The sequence below is a fragment of the Trichosurus vulpecula genome, chromosome 9 (genome assembly GCF_011100635.1).
Source record: "Trichosurus vulpecula isolate mTriVul1 chromosome 9, mTriVul1.pri, whole genome shotgun sequence".
Taxonomy (NCBI): Eukaryota; Metazoa; Chordata; class Mammalia; order Diprotodontia; family Phalangeridae; genus Trichosurus; species Trichosurus vulpecula.
This window is the reverse complement of record NC_050581.1, coordinates 203,566,694-203,592,003: the sequence shown is the minus strand read 5'-3', so window position 1 is coordinate 203,592,003 and position 25,310 is coordinate 203,566,694. Positions and strand designations below refer to the sequence as shown.

Here is a 25,310-nt window from a genome sequence, read left to right as displayed (position 1 = left end):
TTCTTGCTGCTCTTCTAATTTTAGTTGGATTGATTCTGTTTATGTGGAAACTTTTTAATTTTATGTAATTGAAATTGTCCATTTTGTCTGCTGTGATCCTCTCTATGTCTTGTCTAGTCATGAACTGTTCCCCTATCCATAGATTTGACAGGTAATTTCTTTTTCACTTCCCTAATCTGTTTAAGATGTAACCCTTTATGCCTAAGTCATGTACCCATTTGGAGTTTATCTTGGTATGGGGTATGAGAGGCTGGTCTCTACTTAGTTTCTTCTAGACTGCTTTCCTGTTTCCCAACAGATTTTTGTCAAATAGTGAATTGTTACCCCAATACCTGGGGTCTTTGGCTCCATCAAACAAGAAATTGCGTGCCTCTTTGCTTCTGTAGATTGTGGATTTAATCTGTTCCACTGATCAGCGTTTCTATCTCTTACCCAGTACCAAACTGTTTTGATGATTAGAGCTTTGCAGAATAGTTTGAGATCTAGTATTGCCAGGTCTCCTTCCTCCCCTCCCCCCACCTTTTTTTCATTAATTCTCTTGATATTCTTGACACTTTGTTCCTCCAAATGAATTCTTAAAAATCATTTTTCTAGCTATATAAAGTAATCCTTTGGTCTTTTGGTTGGTATGGTACTGAATAAGTAAATTAATTTAGGTAATATGGTCATTTTTATTGTATTAGCTCAGCCTACCCCTACGCAACTAATATTTCTCCAGTTATGTCTTATTTATCTAAAGAATGTTTTATAATCATGTTCATATATTCCTCTGTATGTCTTGCCAGGTAGCCAATCCAATATTTAGACTATCTGTAGTGACTTTATATAGAATCTCCCCATTTCTTCCTCCTAGATTCTGTTAGTGTTGTACATAAATGCTGGGGATTTGTGGGGGGTTATTTATATCCTGTAACTTTGCTGAAGTTGTTGTTTCATTTATATTTTTATTTGACTCTCAGGTTTTCTAAGTAAACCATCATACCTTCAAAAAGTATCATTTTGCTTCCCCTCTTTATTTATTTTTTTCTCATTGACACACCTCTTATTTCCAGCACTGTGTTGAATGCTAATGGTGATAATGGACATCCTTGCTTTTCCCCTCATCTTATTGGAAAGGTCTCTTATCCACATTACATATGATGCTGGATTTTAGTTTCAGATAGTTACTAATTATCGTATTAAGGAAAGCTCCATTTCCCCCCAGTCTTTCTAGTGTTGTTTGTTAAACAGGAATGGCTGTTGTATCTCATCAAAAGCCTTTTCTGCATCTTTTGATTTAATCATATGATTCTTGTTTTACATGTTGTTATTTTAGCCAATTCTGTCTGTACTTTTCCTAAAGTTGAGCAAGATCTGCATTCTTGGTACAGCCTGGTCAGAGTGTATAATCTTTGGGATATATCACTGTAGTCTTCATTGTAGCATTTTTATTTTAAAAGTTTGCATCAATATTAAATAGAGATATTAGTCTATAATTTTCTTTCTTTGAGTTGATTCTCCCTGGTTTAGTTATCAAGAATATATTTGTGTCCAAGAAGGAATTTGATAAGACTCCTCCTTTTTATATTTTTCAAACAGTATATGTAGTCTTGGAATTGTCTTTAAATGTTTGATTAATTCCCTTACAGATCCATCTGGTCCTGGCATTTTTTCTTTGGGAATTCATTTATTGCTTGTTCAGTTCTTTTTCTAATATAGGGTTATTTAAGCATTCTAATTTCTGTCCTATTAATTTGGACAATTTGTTTTTGTAAATATTCATCCATTTCATCTAGATTGTAAGGTTTATTGGCACACATATGTATGTAAATATGCATATATAGTTAGATGAGATAACTCTTAATGCTTTTTTATATCTCTCCTTCCTTGTTTGTGAATTCACCTTTTCAATTTTTGATACTGCTAATTTGGTTTTCTTCTTTTTAAAATCAAGTTAGCTAATAGCTTATCGGATTAATTTTTTATTTCAAAAAACAGGTCTTAGCTTCATTTATTAATTCAATTTTTTCTGTTTTTGCTTTCACTCTTGTTAATCTTTTCTGTGATTTTCAGGGTTTCCGTCTTGGTGTTTAATTGAGTGGATTAATTTGTTGATTTTCTAGGTTTTTTTAGTTGCATGCCCAATTTGTTGGCCTGTTCTTTCCCTCTTTTTATTGATAAATGTATTTAGAGATGTAAATCTTCCTTTAAGTACTGCTTTGTCAGCATCCCCCAAATTTTGGTATGTTGTCTTGTCATCATTATCTTTAATGAAATTATTGTTTTTATGATTTGTTCTTTGGTCCACCCATTCTTTAGGATTAAATTAGTTTCCAATTACTTTTAATCTTTGATTCAAAAGTCTTTTATAGAATATAATTTTTATTGAATTATGGTTGGTAAAATATGTGCTTAGCATTTTTGCTTTTATGGATTTGTTTGTGAGGTTTATGCCCTAATACCTAGTTTTTATGAAGGTACCATAACAACTTAGAAATAGATATGCTCCTTTATATTCTCATTCAATATTCTTCAGAGATCTCTCATATCTAAATTTTCTAAAAAAAATTCTATTCAGGTCTTTTTTTGTTGTTGTTAGATTTATATAGGTCTGAGGGAGTAAGTTGAGGTCCCTTCATTATAATCTTACTATATATTTCTCCCTTTAATACCTTTAACTTTTCTGTTAAGAATTTAGATGCCATGCCATTTGGTAAATATATGTTTAGTGTTGACATCATTGTCTTATGGTACCTTTCACCAAAATTTAGTCTGTTTATCTCTTATAATTAGGTCTATTTTTGCTGTTGCTTTGTCTGACATCATGCAGCTCCTGGCTTTTTCTATTTCAGCTAAAGCTTAATAGACTCTTCTTTAGTCCTTTATTTTCATTTTGTATTTGTCTTTCTTTTTCAAATGTGTTCCTTGTAAACCACATATTGTTGGATTCTGATTTCTAATCCATTCTGCTGTCCTCTTCTGTTTTATGGGTGAGTTCATCCCATTCACATTCACAGTTGTTGTATATTTCCTTCCCTCCTGTTGTCTTGTAGTTTTTTTTCTTGTTTGCCTCTTTTGAGTTTGTTTTGCTTCCAAATAGTCTTTCCCTTAATCAACCTTCTCTCTTATTGCCTAACCCCCTTTTTTCTAGACCTCTTTCCCTACTATTTCCTCTGCTGAGAGAGTGGAGGAAGGGGAAGGTGTATACATTGGAACAGCTGCTGTGATGAATGAGATAATGAGTTAATTGGGGCAGTATAGAAGAATTGACTTGCAATATCGAGGGCCTAGTGGAGAATCTGTAAGATAAATTTGTAGTGTCCCAAGGCAGCATAGATTTATGATTTTCTCAAGCTTCATTTAGCAGCATATGTGCAGGCATGAAAGCAGTGGATGGTGGGAATGATCTTTTTTTCAATAGTATGTTTTTTCCAATTACTCATAAAGACAATTTTTGATGTTACTTTTTTTAAATAAAATTTTGAGTTCCAAATTTTTTCCCTTCCCCACCCCAAGATGGCAAGCAGTTTGATACAGGTTATATATGTGCAATCATGTGAAATACATGTCCATATTAATCATGTTGTGAAAGAAGAAACAGACCAAAAGGGAAACACACACACACACGCACGCGCGCGCACACACACACACACACATAATTAAACTAGTGCGCTTTCACGTGCATTCAGACCCTTAGTTCTTTCTCTAGACGTAGTTAGCATTTTCGATCATCACGCATCCTTTGGAATTGGCTTGGATCGTTGCATTGCTGAGAAGAGCTAAGTCATTCATACTTGATCATCGCACAGTATGGCTGTCACTGTGTACAATGTTTTCCTGGTTCTTCTCACTTCGCTCGGCATCAGTTCATGGAAGTCATTCCGTGTTTTTCCGAAGTCTGTCTGCTCGTCATTTCTTACAGCACAATAGCATTCCATTACGTTCATATACCACAGCGTGTTCAGCCATTCACCAACTGATGGGCATCCCCTCAGTTTCCAGTTCATTGATACCAAATTGCTGCTATAAATATTTTTTGTACATGCAGGTCACTTCAATTTTTTATAATCTCTTTGGGATACAGCCCTAGCCGTGGTATTGCTGGGTCAAAGGGTATGTACAGTTTGAGAGCCCTTTGGGCACAATTCCAAATTGCTCTCCAGAATGGTCGGATCAGCTCACAACTGCCAGCAGTGTGTCAGTGTCCCAGTTTTTGGTAGGAATAATCTAAGGCTGGCATTTGGCAGAGCAGAATCAGTGAGAGGATAAGAAGCTGAGGGACTTGAGAGAAGACGGCAGAGTTGTGCTGGTTTCCCGAGGAAGAGAGGAGAGTGTAGCTGGGGCAGAACTGATGGCCTGGGAAAGGTCCTGGGGCTGGAGGGATCCTAAGAACACAGAACAAGGCCCATTGTTATCAGATCAAGTCATTTCAGAGCTCCTGAACATGGAACATGCATGTTGACGTCCCCTAGTGTGAGGAGACAAAGCCTGGGGACCAGGCACTGACCTCACAGAGGAGGGAAGCACTGGATGAGAGCAGCCAGAGTCTTGATTGGGGGATGACCCTTGGAGGAGAGGAGACGCAATGATGGGATTAGAGGGAGAGCCTGGAAGTGCTGATGGGGAGCAAGGAACAGGAAGATTGACCAGTGGCTGAAAGTGCAGTCAGGCTGTAGGGGACTGGAAGTGTCCCACTGAAGTCTGCATTTTGTCCTTGAGGGTGGCCACTCAAGGTTTGCTGGTAGATGAGTGACCTGGTCATATAACTGGGGAGGGGAGAGGCAGGGGGGTGAAGAGACCCAGTAGGAGGCTGTTGCCATCATCCTGACAGGAGGGAAATGAAGCCCCCAAGAGCATGGCTGTGGAGAGTGGCAAGCAGGGCACAAAAATTGGCAGCTGATTCAGACATGACACGATGGGGCACCAGAGGGTACCAGGGCTGCCAGGCTTCTGCCAAAGGTCCCACCCTTCCCCAGCTGACGTGCCTGCTTTGCCCACAGGTGGTGCCCCTCTTGGCCACTGTGACCATTCCGTCCTTGCAGCTGTCCACCAGCTGGGTGGACTTTGGCACCTGCTATGTGAATGAGATGCACACCCGAGAGGTCACCCTGCTGAACCTGAGTCCCTGCAGGAGTCACTGGGTAGCTCTGACGGGTAAGACCCCGAGCGCCAGCCTGGGAACCGACCTCGAGAGGGAGACCAGTGATTGAAAGGGATGCGTTTGCCTAGGCCCTTGGGGAAAAGATGATCCTGGTGGGGGGCGGGGGTAAAAGTGGACGGGGCGTGGCTGCCACGTGGGAACACCAAGGAGAGCAGAAGCCATGGGTTGGCCTGGGGCTACCCCCTCCCTCAGGCCTCTCCTTTGTTTCCTCCGAACCACAGACAAGCAGGAGCGGCACAAGGCCATCTTCCAGGTCTATCCAACCAGCGGTGTACTGGAAGCTCGGGGAGTCAACTGCCCCCCGACCTCCATGAGCTTGTACATCCATTTTACTGCCAGGTATGCAGTAGACCCAGCCTTCCTTAGGGCAGCCCTGTCCTCACACTGGCTCAAAGGAGACCCTGCCTTCTCTCCAGGCCTCACTGGCACTGGGGCTTCTGACACTGAGGCGGTCCCCTGCTGCCTGGTGATGGGCTATCCCCTTTCCTGGCAGTGACAGCGGCGAGTCTGAAGCCATCGTGACGGTGGATAGCATCCTGGGAGAGGCCTGCATCTTGCATGTGCGTGGGCAGGGCTCCTACGATGAGAAGTACTAGATGCTGGCGGCCTCACGTGAGCAGGGGCAGCAGTGGCAGTGAGAACCGCTGCCCAGGGGAGGGGGGCAAGGGCAGTGCCAAGGAAGGACACAGTGCTAGGTCTTATGGGATTCTCACAACCCATAAGGTCAGATGGGGAAACTGAGGCAGACAGGTGCACTGACTCTCCTAGGTCCTTCCCCACAGCCTAAACCCGACAAAAGACTCTTAAGGCAAAGATGCTGAGATTAGTCATCAGTGTTTATTGTTCTGATTAAAGAGATTTCAAAGACACAGTGCGCCCCAACACCTGGATGCCCCCTTCCCTGCCCACTCCAGCCCAGTCTAGAACATGAAGACGATGGGTCCTGGCCAGAAACCCTCGGCTGGCTGGGGGACAGAGGTGAAAGCCTGGATTAAGCCACAGGCCAGTGAACAGGCCATTCACTGGCTACAATTTTAGTTATTTATGCAAGAGAACATTTCTTTTAAAAAGGCACGAGAGGGGGGGGGCGCGTGGGTGCACCCCCTGAAGAAACAGCTGCTTCAGGTCTGTTCCCAGAGAAGAAGGATGGGAAGGAGAGGGAGGAGGGCGTGAGGAGGCCAGGGGCCAGCCCCCTGCCCAGAGCCCCTGGCCCCGCAGGTGTGCCTGGCTCCCCAGGGCTCTGACTGTGCCCCCAAGGACTCCTCCCTCCCCTGGAGCCAAGCCCTCAGGGCCCTGGGTACTCAAAGACCGCAGCGGCTCCCATTCCAGTGCCGATACACATGGACACCACACCATAAGCCCTGTTGGGGGAGAGGGGAGTTAGAGGCGGTCTGACTAGGCCTGGGCAGGGAGTGGCAGCCAGCTAAGAGTGTCCTGGCCTTGGGGCTTCCTGGCCCAGATGGCACCCCTTCCCTCTCCTCCCCTGACCCTCCCAAAGAAAGGTCCCTAGGCCCCACACTCCAGACTGCCCTGGAGCCCGATTCCTTGGCATGCTCCCAGAGCCACCTGTTGGTGCCTATGCCTAGCCCTGGGACCACACCTGGGCAGCTCCCTCCCTGCAGGCCGGGGGTCTCACCTCTTCCCCCGGCGTTTCAGCTCATTGAGAAGTGTGATGACCTGGCGGGCCCCTGTGCATCCCAGGGGGTGCCCCAAGGCGATGGCTCCCCCAAGGGGGTTCACCTTCTCTGCAGGGATCCCCAGCTTCTCCACACAGTAAGAAGCCTGGAAGGACACGAAGGGCAGACCTGAGGATCCTATACCTGAAGGTGGCCTCCTCATATCCCCAGGATGGGAGCGCCTTCCCAACAGGACCCCAGGGTTGTGTTGGCCAGGGAATGGTCGAGGCTGGGGTTGGGATGGAAGTGGTCTGTGTCCTCTGCAGTGAGCCCAGCACACAGCTGGTGCTTAATAAATGCTTCCTGACCAAACCAGCAGGGACAGGCCCCATCATTCCTGTTCCCTGAACCTGTGATTTCATGGGTGAGGGAACTCCCAGGTGAGGACACTCCCTCTACCAATGCAAGCTGGCACCCGCTCTGTCCCTCCCCAAGTCCCACAGTCACCAGGTGTCAGAGGAGGACTCGAACCTGGGTGTTCTTGATTTCTAGCCAGTTCTCCGAGATCCCCCTACCGCCACAGTCACTTCACCCCAACATCATTTTAGAAACAGTGAACACTCCCAACACCGGCTGAGTGTCCGTGGACACTGAAGAGGGAGAGCAGTGGGGTCGGCAGGGCGGCTCACCTGACTGGCAAAGGCCTCGTTGATCTCAAAGATGTCCACATCCTTCACAGTTAGCCCTTGAGGAGAGGGACAGACCACGCCAGGGAAAGCGTCAGCACCAGCAGGTCTACAGATGCTGCCCAGCCCCTCCCCCCACCTGCCCTTCCCCCAGCCAGGTCCCCTGGTCCCTGGCCCCAGACACAAGCTGCCTCTTCTTTAGTCTCCCAGTGAGCACATCTTGGGGCTGCCCTGACCTGGGGGATGTGTGGTCTCCAGCCCTTCGTACAACCACCCCCAGCTGTTTGCTCGCCAGCAAATGGCAACCCTCAGGGAGGGAGTCACTACTCTGGCTGTTCCCTGGGCATCAGCTGGGACAGGCCCCCTCCAGAGTTACCTCGGGTGAAGCCCTCCTCACCTGCTTTTTGCAGTGCTGCGGGGATGGCATAGGCAGGGCCAATGCCCATGATGTCGGGGGGCACACCTACCACAGCGTAGGCCCTCAGGATGCCAAAGATGGGGAGGCCCAGCTGCTCAGCTCTGGCCCTGCGAGCCAGCAGGACGGCAGCAGCTCCATCGCTCACTTGGCTGGAGTTTCCTGGTGGAAACAGGGTTGGTGAAGAGGGGGCGTGGAGCGAGAGGTCACCCTAGAACCACCCAGTGCCCAGGGTGGGAGTAGATGCCAGGCCTTCACTTTCTACTCTGCGCCCTCACCAGCAGTAGTGGACCCATCTTCTTTGAAGGCTGGCTTCAACTTGGCGAGGCCTTCCATGGTGGTGGGTCGGATGCCTTCATCCTGGGACACGGTGACGGTCTTCACCTTGCCCGCCTTGTCTTGGACGGTGGTCGTCACAGGCACAATCTCAGCCTGGAAATACCCCTGGCTCTGGGCCCTGGCTGCCCTGTTGGCACCAAGGCAACAGACTTTTGAGAGCAGCTCTAGCTGGCCTCGCAGAGAAGCTAGCAGGAAGGAAAGCTTCTGGGGTGCGTCTACTGTGCCACAAAAACACGCAGCCCCTGCTCTCAAGGCAGACGCTCCCATGCCCCTTGGGGATCAGCCCCACACACCAATCAAGAAAGGCCTCACTCTGGGCCTGGCCCCAACAGCCACTAAGACAGGAAGGCCAGCCAGCCCAGGCGAGGGGCCCAGGAGAGCCACTGAGTGGGCAGCTGTGCCCTGCATCTTGAGGAAGGGGATGTGCGCAGGCCTCCACATGAGTGGCTTCCCCAGCACTGCCCTCCGTCCCCCCCAGCTCTTAGGGGCTCAAGGCTCCAAAGTATGGATGGTTTCCATGAAGGCCATGGAAAAAGCCATGGATGAAGGCCCGGGAGGGATCCAAGGGAGGCTGGGCCAGAGTAGGAGACAGCGCCACAGAGGACAGACAGCTTGCCACACATACTTGGAGGGGATGTGTGTGTGAAGGGAAGTTAGGGACAAAGCGCAGAGAAGGAAGATCCAAAGCCAGCTCAGGAGAGACCAGAGGGTGAGGTGGAGAGATGAACCCCGGGGGAGGCTGCACCCCTGTCTATCAAGCGACAGAGGGGACAGAGAAGGAGGGGGACCAAAGGATGGCAGGGTGCCTACTATGTGCTGGGCCACATAGTAGGACAACACCCCATCTTCCCATCTTGACTCAGTACCCTTTTCTACCCCTCCCAACTTTGGATCATCGGGAGGCCGGAATAGTGCAGAGCCCTGGGCGCTTCACTGATAAGAGGCGCTCCAGGGCTGTGTCACTGTGGTGCTGATGCCTGGCTCAAGTAGCCAGGGAGGAGGCATCTGCATCTTGTGACAGCTGAGGCCTCAGAGGAGCAGCAAGTGGCCAGGGCCAGCCCAAGCCCATGAGCATTCAGGACAGTTTGCACACCACACAGGCCTTGTCCTTGAGGTGCTTCCGTTCTCCCTGGGGATCCAAGGAGTCAGTAGAGAAGTACGTGTTCCAACAACCAGGGGCATCGGAAAACACTTTTTTATAGGCAGGGGAAGCCAAATTCTGAAGCAAACAAGGGAGCCCAAGAGACTAAAGGGAGGAGATGCAGCACTCTAGGCAGAGGCACAGCCAGGGCAAAAGTACAGAGGTGGTAGATGAAATGCTGAGTTCAGAAAATCGCTGCTGGGCAGAAAGAGGGAGTGCCTGAAGGGAAGCAACAGGGAAGAAGACTGGAAAGGTCAGCTGGAACCAGACCACAAAAGGCTGACTTGGCATTTTGTAGTTTGTTCCAGAGGCAAGGAGGAGCCATGGCATGTTCTTGAGCAAGAGAGTGATGTGGTTCAGAAGAGGACTGTCATGACTGGCCCCTGGAGAGGCCAGGGAGGTCTGGGCTGGACTAAGGTGGCCTCTGAGGGCCTTCCCAGCTCTGGAAGTCTGTAAAACAGCCATCAGTGACCCACTGGCCAAAGACCTCAAGGATGCAGGAAGAGGGCTAGGATGGGGGCTGGCCTGCCTCAGTGTGCTCAACTGTAAAATGGGGTGGTTGTGGGGACTGAAGCCCTCCAGAGCAGGAGGCCACTCCCCAGCCCATGGCCCATCTCATGGGGACCTAGAAATACCCCTGTGCCACACCCGTGTGCTGCCCACGCCCACGCCCCTCCTCCAGCCCAGGCGAACACTCACTTCCTCTGTGAAGCCAAAGCAAAGGTGTCCTGCTTCTCCCGGGTGATGCCGAATCGCTCTGCCACATTTTCCGACGTAATCCTGAGACGCCAATGAGAGCAGAGTCAAGACAGGGAAGGAAGGGGAAGCTGGGCTTCTCTCATCCCTGCCCTGTCTGTGGCCTGGGGCTGTCCCCCTCTCCAAGGGCCACGCTGGGCACGGGAGCCAAAAAGCCCAGGCTTTTTACAGGAAACGCCCAGCCCAGGTTGTCACCAACAAAGGAGACTGTGAATGGGGCAGGGCCAGGGAGGGGACTGAGGGGCACAGGGCCAGACATCATCCCAACACAAGGACGATGGCCCCATTTTTACAGGTGAGGAAATGGGGCTCAGCGTGGCTCCTCTTCCGTGGGCGCCTCAACCATGGGCTCAGAGTACTAACCCGAGCAGGAAGCAGCCTCCAAAGCCCCTCGGCCCAAGCCCTCCCTGAAACACGGCCAGCAGCAGATGGACAGAGAGGCTGCCGGGTGACCCTGGAGAGGTGCCTGCAGGGCGCTAAGTCATGAGGTCCCACCCAGGCCCAGAAACCAGGGAGGATGCGGCTCGCGGGCAGGCGGGTTCTCAATGTGGTCTGGACCCCCCCCAACCTCCGACCCCCAGCACAGGCCTCGGGCTGGAGCACTCACCCCATGGGGATCAGACAGTCTCTGGCTTTACTGTTCTCCACCAGGCGGGAAGTGATGTTGCCAGGGTTCCCTCGGGTGGCCATGGACATGGACTCCACCCTGAGCAGGAGAGACAGGCCTCAACTCCGGGCTCACCTGGAGGAGGCCCTGGGGGCCCACAAGCTGCCCCTGGCTGCTCCAAGGTGGGAGGGCAAGGCCTGACCGAGGAGTAGGAAAGGATCCTGCTGAGGGGCTGGCGTGGAATGGGGTGGGGTGGAGAGGGAGAGGAAGAAGGGGAAGAGGGGAGGGAGGCAGCAAGTACCCAAACATGTGCCCCAGGCTGGAATGGGAGTGAGTCTTGGCTCTCACTGACCCACCCACCAGGCCTGGACCACAGGGAGCCACCAGCAGCCTCAGGGTGGTGGATTCAAGATGACCCAGAATGAGAAAGGCATGGCTATCAGGCCATCAGAGAATGTCAAGGGGCATTCAGCCCATTCTGCTCACTTTACAGGATGGGAAGTGACAGGACTAAGGTCAAAGGGCTTCCGAGTGGCCACCTAAAACCCGGGTCCTCTGGCAGGTCTCGGGCACGCTCCCCACCCCCGCCCCCGCCCCAGACACTCTGGGAAGGAGAAGGGCTACCATGCCAGGGCCACAGTGACCGCTGCTGAGGCAGGAGGGCGCAGGTTAGTGGGAAAGTGCAACCTTAGGATGAAGAGTTGCTGTAGCTTCAGCCCCTCCTGGCTCAGTGACCCTGGACATGCCACTTCAGGATTCACCTATGAAATAGGACTGTTGTGGTGCTGGTCCTTCCCTGGGCTATGGGGAGGCCTCCACTGGCTGGCTGGCCAACTCTGAAAAGTACAGCTCTGCCAGCGGGGCAGTGGTCACTTTGATGAGGCCATGACACTTCTGCCTCCGTGTCCACCTCAGGCCTGGGCCAGGCTCCCTCCAGCTCATTCCCCGGGAGGAAGGGAAGCATCTCTGCTGTGTGTGTTGTGTCCCCCACCTCTACCCTCCCTGCACAGGAGAGTGGGAGGGGCGGGCCCTGGGGGAAGGGGCAACAGCCAGCCAGCTGCCCTCAGTCCTCCCACCGCACAGACAAGAGATGGAGAGGGCCCACTTGGGAGCCAGAAACGCAGTCAACAAGAGGAAGAAACCCAGAGCAAAGACCATCCCTCAGGGCGACCATCTGCTCTCTAGGGGGCCCTGAGCTGAGGCAAAGCAGGCTGGCCCCCTCCAACCAGCCTGCGGGTGGCACCCGTTGTCAATCAACCAGCAATCACTCATTAAGATCCTCTTCCTCAAGCCTGTGCCTGGAGGGCAAAGGCAGGAGGCAGCTGCTAAGAGGAGCCTCAGGATGTGCCTTTGGAGGGGAACACTGTGGCAAGGAGGGAGCTGCTCAACCCAGCAAGAAAGTGCCACGGTGGCCTCCATGCAGGGGGACACTTCCTGGGCCCCCAGAGACCTCGTACTGGTATACTGGAAAGGGCTCAGCCTGGAGATGTGTGAGAATGGGGAGGCTGCTTACCCACAGGCCAGGCCAATGTCGTAAGAGCCCTGGCGGATTCCACCTACAATGAAAGCAGCTTGTGAGCATTCCTCGAAGAGAAGCCCCCACATTGCCCACAGGCCACAGTCCCCAGTGCTGGGGTGGCTGGCAACTTCTGTGGCTTCATCCCCATAAAAGCCCTCCATGGACTGTTCCTTAGGCCCCAAACACAGGGGCATGAGCTTCAGTCACCAGTGGGGGCAGCAGCAGCAGCTGGCCCAGGAGGAAGAGAAAGAACAGGAAGAAGGGGCGCTCACACAATACAGCAGAGCAAGCCTAGGGGCCGGGAAGTCGAGGATTACCCCCATTTACAGAAGAAAAACCAAGGCTGTGAGATTCAAGTCATGACTTGAACCTGGGTCCCAGTGCCATGGGAGGCCCAGCCTCGGCTCACCTGCGATGTTCATCAAAGCCTGAAGCCCCGAGGAGCACTGCCTGTTGACAACACACGAAGGTACAGTCTCTGGGATGTCACTGAAACAGAAAAGGCAGGGTAGTCCAACAGGCTGCCTCCCCTTCACGTCGAGGCGCCACGAGGGAAGGCGTTATACGGGGCCTAGGATTCTGCTCAAGGGGCAGAGTGTCCAGACAGATCTACACTTGCAGCTCCTCCACCCCATGTCTATACTGAGCATTTCCCTTGGAAGGGTCCCGTGCCAGCAAGGCTTCTCCTCCTCAGCTCTATCTCTGGACTCTTCCTGTTTTCCTTCAAGTCTAGGCTAAAGTGGCACCTTCTACAGGAAGCCCATCCTGATCCCTCATTACTAGCGCCCTCCTATCAATTCTCCAATGTATCTCTCGTATAGCATTTTTGAACAGTGCTTTTTGCTTGTGGTCTCCCCCATTAGATTGTGAAGTTCCTGAAGGAAGGGCTGTCTTCTCCCTTTCTCCCAAGCGCAGTGCCTGCCACAGCAGACATTTTATAGGTGTTGACCACCTGCCTGCTGGCCCCTTCCTTGGCTTGAATTCCTGGGTTCTGGCCGGTCTCTCTAAGGCTGTGTACCACTCCACATATTCCTTGGGTTTAGGTAAGGAATAAAGAGTTGCTGAGCTTCAGGGGAGAGTGCTGAACTTGAAACATGGCCCTGGGTTCGAATCCTGGCTCTGTCACTTGCTATTTGATCTCTTCAGGCTGAGAGCGCTGGAAGGCAGGGTCCTTAAGGTCCTTCTGGACCTGGGGAACATCCTTGCTCTGAAGGCCGAAGGAATCAGTTGGCTGCCACTGATGCCCTCCAGACCACCCAGAAGAGTTGATGGAGCCCTGTGTGGATGGCCAAGAAGGTCCCCATGAGAAGCTCCTGATCCAGTTGGGACAAGGACATAGAGACACGAAGGTTAAAAAGCAACGTGCCCGATCGCTCCGACACGTTTAACCAACCAAAGAACGTGGCTGCACAGGAAAGAGTCCTGTGAGGAGAGGGGCTGAGGAGACAGGACAGGGCAGCCCTTGTCTTGGGAGGCTGAGAAAAGAGGAAAGTGGGTAGATCGAGCGTCAAAATGCCCAGTTCCAAAGGGTGAACTTGGACCTGTCAGTCAGTGGGGCCCCTGGACAGGAAGCCTCAAGGCCCGCTCTGCCGGCCCATACCCCCAGCTCCCATGGATGGAGATCAGGGTTCCGGGAAGCTCCAATGAGCCAGACATCAGGTGTAGGCTAGACACCCCCACATTACGTCTCTGCTTGGCCCCACCTCCCTGAGAGTTTAGTTCTGGCCATCCTAGGAAAAGCTTGCCCTCCCTTTTAACTAACCTGGGAATTAAAGAACTCAACTAACAGATCCTCCCTTCCAATCTGGGGAAAAGTTCAGGAACGTGCCAATGGGTCAAAGTTAATGTGTACATTAGCGTAATTAGGGAAAAGAGCAACCACAGCTTGGCTGATGGCCACGAGGCCTTGTGAACACTCGACTCCAGCTTCCCTTCCTCCTAAGCAGATCCAGCTTTGGCATCGGCAAAGGCACAGAGTTTTCCACTTTCAGCGCTCCTCCCACCCCATCTTTGTATCACAGCACAGACTCTTTATTGTTTGCGGCATGAGCCGGCTGGATCCGGCTTAGATGGTATGCATTTTGTCGGCCAGGTCAGAGGGCTGACCTTTCAGCTGGCTTGTTGTAACACCATGGGGAGCAGTGCCTTCACTTCTCTTGGTGGGCTCAATGGTTAGGGTCCTGAGGGGTTCGGGCAGTCCTTTTGTGTGACTGCACATGCTGCTCCACCGATTGGCCACCCCAGCTTATGGTCTAGCTGTGGGAATGGCATCTCTTGCCAAGTCTGAGGTCAAAGGGCAGACAGATCAGTGAAACTGTTTACCTTAGAAACTGGGCAATTCTGGCCACCACAGAACCAGCCCCTGGCTGCAGCACGTTCCCTGTGGGCAGAGAGGGGGGCATTTCAGGTGGGGGCGGAGCTGCAGAGAGGATGCCCTAGGCTTCCTCCCCAGCAAGCCTTCCTGACCAAGAGAACTGCCAGCAGCCTCCAGCGGGGGTGGGCTTCTTGATCACTTGGGGGTAAGGGTTATAATTTGGGATTCCTTTGGGAAAGGTTTAGCTTCTGTCTTTGTAGCCCTTCGTGCCCAATATCTGGTACACAGTAGGTGCTTAATAATTGCTGCAAGTTCGGCAGTAGGCTGTTCACTAGGCTCCTCCCGACTGAATTCTCTGCCTTCAGATGCTTGGCCAAGGAGGGCCCCTCCTCCCCTCATCTTTCTCCCTTGTGAGAGGCCCTCTCGGCTGCGGGCCCACGCTCACCCACGCAGATGTCGCCCAGCTCCTCGGGCGGCAGGCCCACGTCCTGCAGCACGGCAGTCATCACGGCGGACAGCAGCTCGTCCGGCGTCGTGTCCTGCGGGGACAAAGGGACGGAGGCCGGAGATCAGATGGGGGAGCCCAGACAGGGGGATCAGAGGAGAGGGGGGTCAGCGGGGGCAGGTCCGCTACCTTGAAGCCACCGCGCCCGGCCTTGCCGATGGCCGTGCGCCGCCCGTGCACCACCACGATGTCGTCGGCGGACGCCCTGGGGGACGCTGCGGGAATGTAGCCGGAACATGGGGCGGCCTGAAGGCCTAGGGCCGAGCCCGGATCCTGGCGGGCCGACAGATGACCGAGCACGACCTGCAGGCGCTTCATCCTGAGCCCCACTGACCGCTGTCCTCAGGGCAGCGGGCAGTTTAGCTTCCGCCTGGCCACGCCCCCTGCCGCCTCGCAAGGCCCCGCCCCCGGCCTCGCGCGACTTCCGCTAGGTAGCCACGCCCCCCACGCGGCTCAAAGGCCACGCCCCCGGCTCCGTGCGACTTCCGCCCGCTGCGGGACGCGGCCCTGTCCACTCTATCTGTTGCCCTCGTAGGATTCTGGAGAGAAGGCCCGCCCAACGGACAATAATATGGCGGAAGTGACGTTCCGCCTATCGGGGGGAGGGGTTAGAAGGAAGGAGAGGACGGTAGGCAGGCTCCGCCCCCAAGGACCAAGAGACCGCCGTCTGCGCACCGTGTGCCAGTGAGGCGCCCTCGGGCGGCAGGAGGTCTCGGCGCAGGCACACGTTCATGGGGAGGCTGGGGGGAGGGCCCTGCACCTGCCTGGTCACTTTCACTTCGTTGACGTCATCCTTCGTGTATCCGCCCCCATCCTAGTCTCTTCTCCTGCGTGAATCATTGCTGTCGTTGCTGGGGAGGGCGGAGGGTGGTCCCTAAAACACGGACCCGACCGGGTCACCCCGCACTCAGTAAACTCCAGGGACTCCCCGGCACTTCCCCAAATCCCGGAGGGATGCGTCCCCCCATCTCCCTCCTCAGGGCCATCGCCTGGCTTCCCGGGCTTCCTCCGAGTCCCAGCTGAAACTCCGTGGGACTCCCCGTGGAGAAAGTCCAGCATTACCCGCCCCCCCAATTCAACTACTGCTTTTTCTGCTCATCGCTTCCTCTTTATCCTGTGGAGATTACCCAATCTATATTGGCTTGTTGTCTCCCTCCGCTAGATTGTAGATTCCTTGTCTTTGGCCGAATGTCCAGTGCAATCAGTGTTGACTGATGAAGGCTCAAAATGTTAGCCATGCACAACTATCTAATGAATGGTTATTGCCTATAAGGGGCATTGTTTTCATTGCCATCACCCTTAACAATACATGATGGGGAGCCAGCAATGAAGTTAGGTGCCTCAGTGGGGGCTCCTCTGGGTGCAGAGTCCTCAGTGGGTCCAACCGCCTAAAGACTTTTACAGCTCATGAGCCCCTACCAGTGAGGAGGCTCCTCAGCAGTCATCCAGAAGACAGAGTTATCTCAGAGCAAAGGGCATTTCCTGAAATGGCAGAGAATGAAGAAACAAACCATCTCCACCACAAACAGGGGATTGCTCTCTCCCACAAATAGACGCCACATCAGCAGGAAGATTGGGCGGGCACCTAGTGCATACTAGTACTAACTGATAACATGGCATTGCTAAGGCCAACCTCGATTTCACTCCAGGGAACATGGTTCCACTGTAGCTTCAGACTCTGCTCTCACCCTAGTCTAGGGGTATGGCTAGGGAGCCCACACCTTGAGACTAGTAACATGTAAGCTCTGGGGTCTCCAGCCTCCCTAGCAGGCTCCCAGGCACCAGCCTCTTAACCCCTCCAGCTACCCTCCTACTTTGTGGTTCTTTCCTCAGGATACTTCCTTTCCCCTTAACTTTCAATGCTGTCCAATTTGTCTGGGCTCCCTTCTTAACTTTCTTCTGTTCTCTTCTGTGTACTTTTAAAAAGTGAGTCCATGGCTCTCTTTTTACTCTTTTTTTAGGCAGTATGGTAGAGAGAGTCCTGGGCCTGGAGTCCAGAAGACCTGAGTTCAAATCCAACCTCAGACCCTTACTAGGTATGTGACCTTGGCCAGATTATTTCAATTGTAAAGGAGGATAGTAAAAGCATCTACTTCCTTGGGTTGTGAGGATCACATGAGATCATTGTAAAGTGCTTGGCACATGGTAGGGCTGTGATAAATGCTATTCTCTCCCCTTTTCAATAATACTATTGCTAGCTCCTCTTTTCTCTCATATCCACCCCCTCCCCAACTGTTCCCAACTGGAAAAAAATCTTTGTCGTAAATAGAGTCAAGCAATACCAGTTCCCACAATGGCCAAGGTACAAAAATGTGGTGTCTTTAATTAATTAATTAGAGCTCATCACTGCCCTGTCAGGAGGTGGGTAAGGTGCTTCCACACCTTCCTCATTGCTCCTCTGGGACTACGGTTGCTGATGGCACTGCTCAGGATCCTAAAGCCTTCCACGGTGGTTTTCCTTTATGATGTTGCCATCAGCTGGTCCCCTGATTCATGCAGTTTCAGGCCTTTCACTCTTTTCCATTGTCAGCACTCCAGTTTGGGCCTTTATTCCTCTTTGCCTGGGTTTAGGGCAATAATTATCTGATTGCTGGTTTCAAATCCAGGCTCTTCCCTGTCCAATCCATCCTCCATAAGTTTGCCAGAATAATCCTCACATGGCATGATCACTACACACAACTGAAAAACCCTGATGGCTCCCTACTACCTCTTAAAAAAGCCTCAGTCATCTGGCTTCAGACTACTTTCCAAGCCTTCTTTTCTCTCATGCCCCCTCCCCTTCAAATTTTGTGATCCAGCCAAACTTGATTATTCGCTGTTCCCCAAGCACAATATGATTTCCCACTTTTTTTTAAGATCCTTCCCCCTGCTCTCTTCTTGTTGGCATTTTAACAGGCTTTCAAAGCTCAGACCAACCTCCTCCTCCTTTACTGGCAGGTCCTCAATCCCACCCTGCCCCTAACCTCCAGGCCTTTTTGGGGGTATTTTATGGGTAGCCATGGGGCAGACATCTGAGCTATCTGTCTGCTGCTGGCCCAACTTACTCTTAGTGACTCCATTGACACTTGGATGACTTGCACCTCTGATTCTATTGTGTTTGGGGTGCTTTAAGATTGGCAGCTGCATGAAATCACTGTGTCAGCACAAGTGTTAAAAAGACAGACTTTGTGCGGGGGAGATTTTGAAAGCTTTGGACTCTGATAGTTATCGGTTCCTCCTCCTTCCATTCCAATATTCCGGATATAGGTTCTAATTAAATGGAATGGTCTTCCAACAACGTTACAGTTCAGACAATGGGCACTTTTTACAATTATATTTTATTTTTTTCAATCAGCCACACTCTGCTTTCTCTCCCACCCACCCCAATCACCCTTGCTCTCTTAATTGAGAATAAAAAGGCCACTTTTGGAAACACGCATACCCAAGCAGAACAGATTTCTACATTGGCCATGTCCAAAAACTCTACCTTCCCATATGCCCCCAAGTCCTTCCCCTCTCTATCAGGTGTGCAGCATATTTCCTCATGAGTGCTCTGGAACTGTGGTGATTTATTACGCTGATGAGAGTTCCTAATTCTTTCAAAGGTGTTTATTTTTGAAGGATCAAATGAGGTATTTGTAAAGCCCTTGGCACAGTGCCGGGCACATAGTGGGAACTTAAATGCTTATTCCCCTCCCCTGAAACTGTTCTCCTGGTTGTGCTTGCTTTACTCTGGATCAGCCAGACAAGTCTTCCCAGGTTTTTCTGAAACTCCGTTGCTCATCATGTCTCACAGCACAGCAGCCAGATGCCACAGCTTGTTTGGTCATTCCCAGTTTAAGGGCATCCTCAGCTTTCCTATTGTTTGCCACCTCAAAAAGAGCTGGAAATCTTTTTGTACATCGTTAGTTTTACTTAGGACCAACCCCTCCCTCAATCTAGTCTCCCCTAATTCCCTCTTCTCCCTTCTCCCCTTTCTCTATTTACTGTTGGGTGAAATGCATTTCTACGCCCAATTTTGGGTCCGTATGTTTTTCCCTCCTTTGACCAGTTTGATGAATGAAGTTCAAGTGTTAGCCACCTCCTCTTCCTCTCCTCTGTACAGTTATCTACTTGGGTCCACCAATTACAAGTGGTAATTTCCCCTAACTTTCCTCTGCCCGCCTTTCCACAGCGTATTTCTTTCCCTCTCTCTACATCTTTTCTTCAGATGATCAGGACCTAACAGAGCCCCTCCCAGGCCCCATCTCAGTAGGCTCCTTGTGTGACCCCAGATGACAAACGACACAGTTCCAAAGAGACACGAGGATCATCTGCCCAAATTAGAACACAAGCTGTTGCTCCTTGTTCAGATGCTTATGATGTTTTCCTCACGTTTACTTTTCGTGTTTCTCTTCACTCCTGTGTTTTCGCTTCAAAGTTTCTAGGCCTGGCTTTTCATCAGGAATACTGGGAAGTCTTGGATTTCATTTAAGGTCCATTTTTCCCCCTGTAGAGTTATACTCAGTTTTTCTAGGTAAGTTAATCATCACGGGTGGGGTGGAGGAGTTAAGGGGGTGGGGCAGAGCCAAGATGGAAGAGTGGTAGGGAACAGGGCAGTGAGCTCCACTCTGACAGCTTTCTCCAAACAAATCTAGAAAATGCACCAGACTGGATCCTGATGGGGAAATCCAGAAAAGGTTATAATGAGTCCTTCGTCTAGCCCAGCTCAGCATAGGGAGATGGATGGGGAGGTCTGTGGCCATTGGGGACAGGTTTAAGTCAGGAGCACTCCAGTGCCCAGGGAGCTCACACTGGGGCACTGCAGTGGAGAAGTATGACAACTGATGGGCAGGCCTGACACCCACTGCCCAGTTCCAGGTCACAGATCCAGGAAGGACTGAGAAAGTGAGCAGAAATGGTGCTCTTGGTGGAGAGGCCCTGCACCTAGTACGGAGGAAGGAGGAAGCCAGCCAGCCAGCAGCAGCCATGATCTGGCTCAAACCTCAGCAGCAGAGTGGGATCTCAGTGCCAGCTTCTAGCCCAGTCTGTACAGGAATAACTGGGTCATGAATCCTGGACCAAAGGGGAGCCTGAAATTCTGTCCCTCTGAACCAGCAAACCCTCAAATGGCTGAGAGCAGCTGAGTCCAGCAGCATTCTGTTGTTGCCCTGACCAAAACCCAGGTCCTCAGACCAGGGGGACAGTAATCAGATAAAACCACGTTAGGAGCACTGAAAGGTTGCAGGTCCCCAGCCTGAACTTGTCCCTGAGGTTGTGGTATAACATTAATACCCATAATACCCTGAGAAAGCAGCAGGAGACTAACCCAGACCTTCCCTCCAGAAATGCCCCGAACCCAGCCCTGACATCAAGTCCAAAGGATGTGGGCTGGAAGAACTGACAAAAGAAACCCCCCACAAAGAGATATTATGGTGGCAGGGACACAAAACAAGACACAAACCCAGAAGAAGAGAATAACTCTGGAATATCTACAAGCAAAGCCTCACAGCTTGGGCACAAATTCAGCTACAGTCCTGGAAAAGATGAAGAGTTTCAAAGAATCTTAAAATGTTTTTGTAAGTTAAATAAGAATGTGCAAGGAAAAAAATGGAAAAGAAATGAGAGCTACAGAAGAAAGAATTGGAAAGAGAATGAACAGCTTGGTTCAAAACTTTGCCCAAGCAATAAATCAAGAAATTAGAATGAGCCCAACAGAAAACAGTGATTACATGAGGCAATGAGAAATATTAAAATGAAGTCAAAAGACTGAAAAAATAAAAATATAAGAGATCTCATAGCAAAGCCTGACCTAAAAAACAGATTGAGGAGAAAACATTTAAGAATCATGTGACTACCTGAATTATAAGACCAAAAAGGGAGACTAGATATCCAATTTCAAGTAATCTTAAAAGAAAACTGCCCAGATTTCTTAGAACCAGAGGGCAAAAAGGAAATAGAAAGAATCTAACAGTTACTTCCTGAAAGAAACCTGAAAATGAAAACTCCCACAAACATCACCGTCAAAATCCACAGCTTCCAGGTCAAAGAAAAAGTACTGACAGCAGCCGGAAAGAAAGAATTCAGGTACCCCGGACCACAGTCAGGATTGCACACAATTGAGCACAATTTATCTACCAGCATAAAGGAGCAGAGAGCTTGGACTATGATACTGCAGAAGGCAAAAGATAGGGACTCATTTATGACCAAGAATAACTTACCCGGCCAAAACTAAGTATAATAGTACAGGGGGGAAAATGGACCTTTAATGAAATAGAGGACTTCCCAGCCTTCCTGATGAAAGGTCAGAGCTACGTAGGAACTCCAAAGTTCAAACACAAGAGTTAAGAGAAACATGAAAAAGCAACTACAAATGAAAAATCATTAAGGGGCTAAATAGGGACAAATTTTATATTAAATTATAGGAAAGTGACACCTATGTCCCCTCTGGATCCTATTGTCATCAGGAGTTATTGAGGGAGTCTAATAAGGCCTGGGAGTGGTTCAATCAATCAACAAGCATTTATTAAGCACCTACTATCTGCCAAGCATTGTGTTATATGTCAGGGATACAAAAAGAGGCAAAAGACAGTCCCTGCCCTCAAGGAGCTTGCAGTCTAATGGGGGAGAAAACATGCAAACAAATACATACAAAGCAAGCTAAATACAGGATAAATAGGAAATAATAAACAGAGGGAAAATGTTGGAATTAAGAGGGGTTGGCTTCCTGTAAAAAGTGAGATTTTAGTTGGGACTTAGAAAAAGCCATGGAAGTCAGTATTCAGAGGGGGGGCAGGGGGAACATCCCAGGCATGGGGGGTAATCAGAATGAATGGATCTAAGAGATGAAAAGTCTTGTTTGTGGAACAGGCACGAGGCCAGTGTCGCTGGATCAGAGAGTATGTGTAGGGGAGTGAGGTGTAAGAAGACTGGAAAAGCAGGAGGGAGCTAGGTTATGAAGGGCTTTGAATGCCAACATAACATTTTATATTTCCTCCTGGGAGCAACGGGAAACCACTGGAGTTTAATGAGTAGAGGTGTGATACAGTCAGATCTATGTTTTAGGAAAATCACTTTAGTGGCTACATGGAGGATGGACTGGGGGCAGGCAGACCACCTGGCAGCTATGCCAATAGTTCAGACAATAGCGTTACTGTAATAGCGAGGTGACAAGGGCTGCACCAGGGTGGAGGCAGTGTCAGAGAAGGAGGCTGTCAGGGCAATCAGACTTTTCCCTGTTCTTCCCTTTCGGGATGCTAAGAGTATCAAGTCTCCCCTTAGTTTGAATGGGTGGGAAACCTGTCTTTGTTTTGGAGTATTTCTCAGCGCTGAGGCCATCAAGAGTCACTGAATTGTATATGATGTGGTGCTGGTGGTTGGAGCTTTCCCACGCTTGATTTCTCATGCTGAGGTGAGCCTCAAGTGCCCCAGGGCCTTGAGACAGGTATATAAGATCTGAGGTTGGCATTTGACTTTTGGGGGTACACTCCTTGAAAGTATGTGAGTGCCGAGATTCTGGGCAAGCTGTTGAACCTGCCCCCCCGGCTTTGTAACCCAGACAGATTATGTGTTGGTGCTTCTCTGGTAACTATGAATTGTGATTTGAATCAGACAAGGTCGGTCTGTTGATGTTTGTAATTTCTGTTTGTTTTTGCCCTTAAGTTCAGGGGGCTGATCTTTTCCCCCTGAACTAAGTGAATAATATATGTATGTTTAATTAAACTGAGATTGTTAACCCCTTAAAGTTGCTTTCCTTAGAAAAGCAGATCAAAGAACCTGTGTTAGTGTCCTTCTGTGTGCTGGTTGTTGTTGGTCTTACACAGCCACAGTAGCAGCTAGCCAGATTGTTGCTACAGAGGCATACTGGAGAGATGCTGCAGAGGTAAAATTAGAGCCCTTGACCATAGCTTGGACTTGGAAAATGAGAGAGAGGAGTCCAGGATAACTCCTAGATTACAGGTCTGAGGGACTGGGGGAATGGTGTTGTCCTCTACAGAACAAGAAAGGTAGGAAGTGTGGAGGGTTTAGGGGGAAAGATAAGGAGTCCCATTTAGGGCAGGTTCTGTTTAAAATGTCTATTGGACATCCAGTTCAAGATGTCTGAAAAGGCAGTAGGAGATATAAAATTACTTCTATGCAACAGCGAAGAGTCTGAGGCAGGAAAGGTGGATTTGTGAATCACCAGCAAAGAAATGGCAATTCACTACATGGGAGTTGATGGAGATCAAGTGAAGTAGGATCTAGGGAGAAAAGGAGACGCAGGACAGAACACTGTGGGATGCCCATCACTAGTGAGTGCGAGCTGGACGGAGATCTAGCAAAGGAGACAAGAGAGGTGTCAGGGAGAACCAGGAGAGAGGGCTGTCCAGAAACCTAGAGAAAAGAGAGTCAGAGGAGAGAGTGACCAACAGCATCTGAGGTTACAGAGGTCAAGAAGAATGAGGACTGAGAAGAGTCCTTTGGATTTGGCCACTAGGAGATCATCAGTAACTTTGGAGACAGCAGTTTTGATGGAAGGATAAGGGCAGAAGCTAGACTGTAAGGGGTTAAGAAGAGAGAGAATGTGGAAGTTTAGCTGCAGAGAGCACAAGAGATATACGATGATAGTGGGGAGAGGGGGGCATGTTTGTAGACTGTAGGGAAGGGGCCGTAGAAAGGGAGAGATTGAAGATAAGTGAGTGAGGATGACCGGGGGTTAAGCAGGCACTGGGCTTGGCACTGGTCAAGAGTGAGATAAGGACGAAGTAGGGCAGAGGGCAGCAGGGACCTGAGTGATGGGATGTAAGAAAGAGGGCAAAGGGGAGAACTCACAGAACATGGCCTCAACTTTTTCTGTAAAACTGGACCCAGGTTCTCAGCTGAGAGGGTTGGGGGAGGGTGGGCCATGGGAGGTTTGAGGAGGGATGAGAAGGTTTGAGAGAGCTGCTGTGGAGGGTGGGAGTGAGTTGATAAGGGGGATGTAGCAGGATTGCCTCGCAGCTGTGTAACATAAATTTACAGTGGATCCTGTCAGAACAGCTAGCTGATTTTCTCCACCTTCATTCAGCAGCACATGTATGTACAGGCTCAAAGACAATAAATGACGGGAATGATTTAAGGCTGGGACTTGGGTGAGTATAATCAACAATATAAGGGGCCAGGGATTCAAGAGAGGAGGATAGTGTAGAGTTGAGTGGCTCACCAAAGGGTCAAGATGGGGAGAAGAGCAGAGATTGGCAAGTGCAGGAGAGATAGCCTGGGAGAGAATTGAGGGGTTGACGGACTGGAAGTCATGGTGTGGATGAAGAGTTGGGCTATGTAAGGGAAGGCAGAGGGCAAGGTAGAAAGCCAATAAACTGTGGTCAAATTAGGGGAATTCAGAATTCTTGAAAATGGAGGTGGCAGATTTTTGGGTGACGGCAGGGCCAAGAGTATGACCATTTTTGTCTGTGACTGAGGTTGGGTGGAGGAGCTCATGGGAAGTTAGGAGGTTGAGGAACTGTGTATGCTCAAGTACCCTAGTATGAGGACAGGAGATGAGGAGAAGAGAAATCGTAAGCCAGGTATCAGACTAATTGTGGAGTAAAGGGGAGTGACAACTAGGGCCACCAGGCCTCCGGTGGGCTGGTTGACATGCTTAGCATTAAGCTCCAAGGAGGAGAGGTTACTGAGTGACAGAGAAAGGCATGGAACCGGATGTGCTAGTGGGGAACAAAGAGTGTTCTAGCTTGCCCACCTCCACCAGAGATCTAAGGACGGAAGGGCAGTCAGGGAGGCCTTGCCATCACAGGGGGAGCCAGCATATGTCAGGAGGGCAAGGAAAGCTGTCGCCTAGGATCAGGCGTTCCAGGGGCACAGTCCACGACTGGGTGGAGTGAGAAACTTTGTTCTGTTCTGAGGTCAGCTCAGTGGCTCACCAAGCAGAGCACTGGGCCTGGAGGCAGGAAGACCTGAATTCAAATCTGGCCTCAGCCACATCTTAGCTGTGTGATCCTGGGTAAGTCACTTCACCCCTGCCTCAGTTTCCTTATCTGCAAAATGGAGATGATTGTAACACCTGCCTCTCCTGGTCCTGAGAATAGCTCAGCCTCAATTGACTAAATGAGATGGTCAGACACCTCGGCATCTGTGCCAGAGAAAACCCCAAATGGGGTCACCAAGAGTCCAACACAACTCACAACCGAACAACCACAAAGGTGCTTACTTAGCACAGTGCCGGGCGCACAGACGTATGAAGAAGAGCTCATCACCACCATCATGGGCACACATCAATGATCTGACAAGAAAGATGGAAAGAGAGAACGAGGAACGCCCAGCAAAGGGAAGGGAAGGAGG

The 25,310-nt window shown here is 50.4% G+C and overlaps 2 protein-coding genes across 2 annotated transcripts in view; one reads left to right on the top strand and one right to left on the bottom strand.

The window, feature by feature from the left end:
• Window positions 1-5,736, top strand: part of DLEC1 (DLEC1 cilia and flagella associated protein) — a 75,464-nt gene extending 69,728 nt beyond the window's left edge. The window contains exons 38-40 of the mRNA XM_036739695.1: window positions 4,980-5,133; window positions 5,362-5,479; window positions 5,634-5,736. Coding sequence (XP_036595590.1) covers window positions 4,980-5,133; window positions 5,362-5,479; window positions 5,634-5,736 — 375 coding nt within the window. The remainder of the gene's footprint in view (window positions 1-4,979; window positions 5,134-5,361; window positions 5,480-5,633) is intronic.
• Window positions 5,737-5,957: 221 nt separating this feature from the next.
• Window positions 5,958-15,446, bottom strand: ACAA1 (acetyl-CoA acyltransferase 1). Its single transcript, XM_036738327.1, has 12 exons — window positions 15,168-15,446; window positions 14,979-15,072; window positions 14,542-14,599; window positions 12,629-12,708; window positions 12,214-12,256; window positions 10,701-10,799; window positions 10,037-10,117; window positions 8,136-8,323; window positions 7,840-8,019; window positions 7,446-7,501; window positions 6,777-6,922; window positions 5,958-6,501 (listed from the first exon to the last, which is right to left on the bottom strand). Exons 1-12 carry the CDS (start codon window positions 15,354-15,356, stop codon window positions 6,426-6,428), a joined length of 1,290 nt encoding a protein of 429 aa, XP_036594222.1. The 5' UTR covers window positions 15,357-15,446; the 3' UTR covers window positions 5,958-6,425.
• Window positions 15,447-25,310: the final 9,864 nt, after the last annotated feature.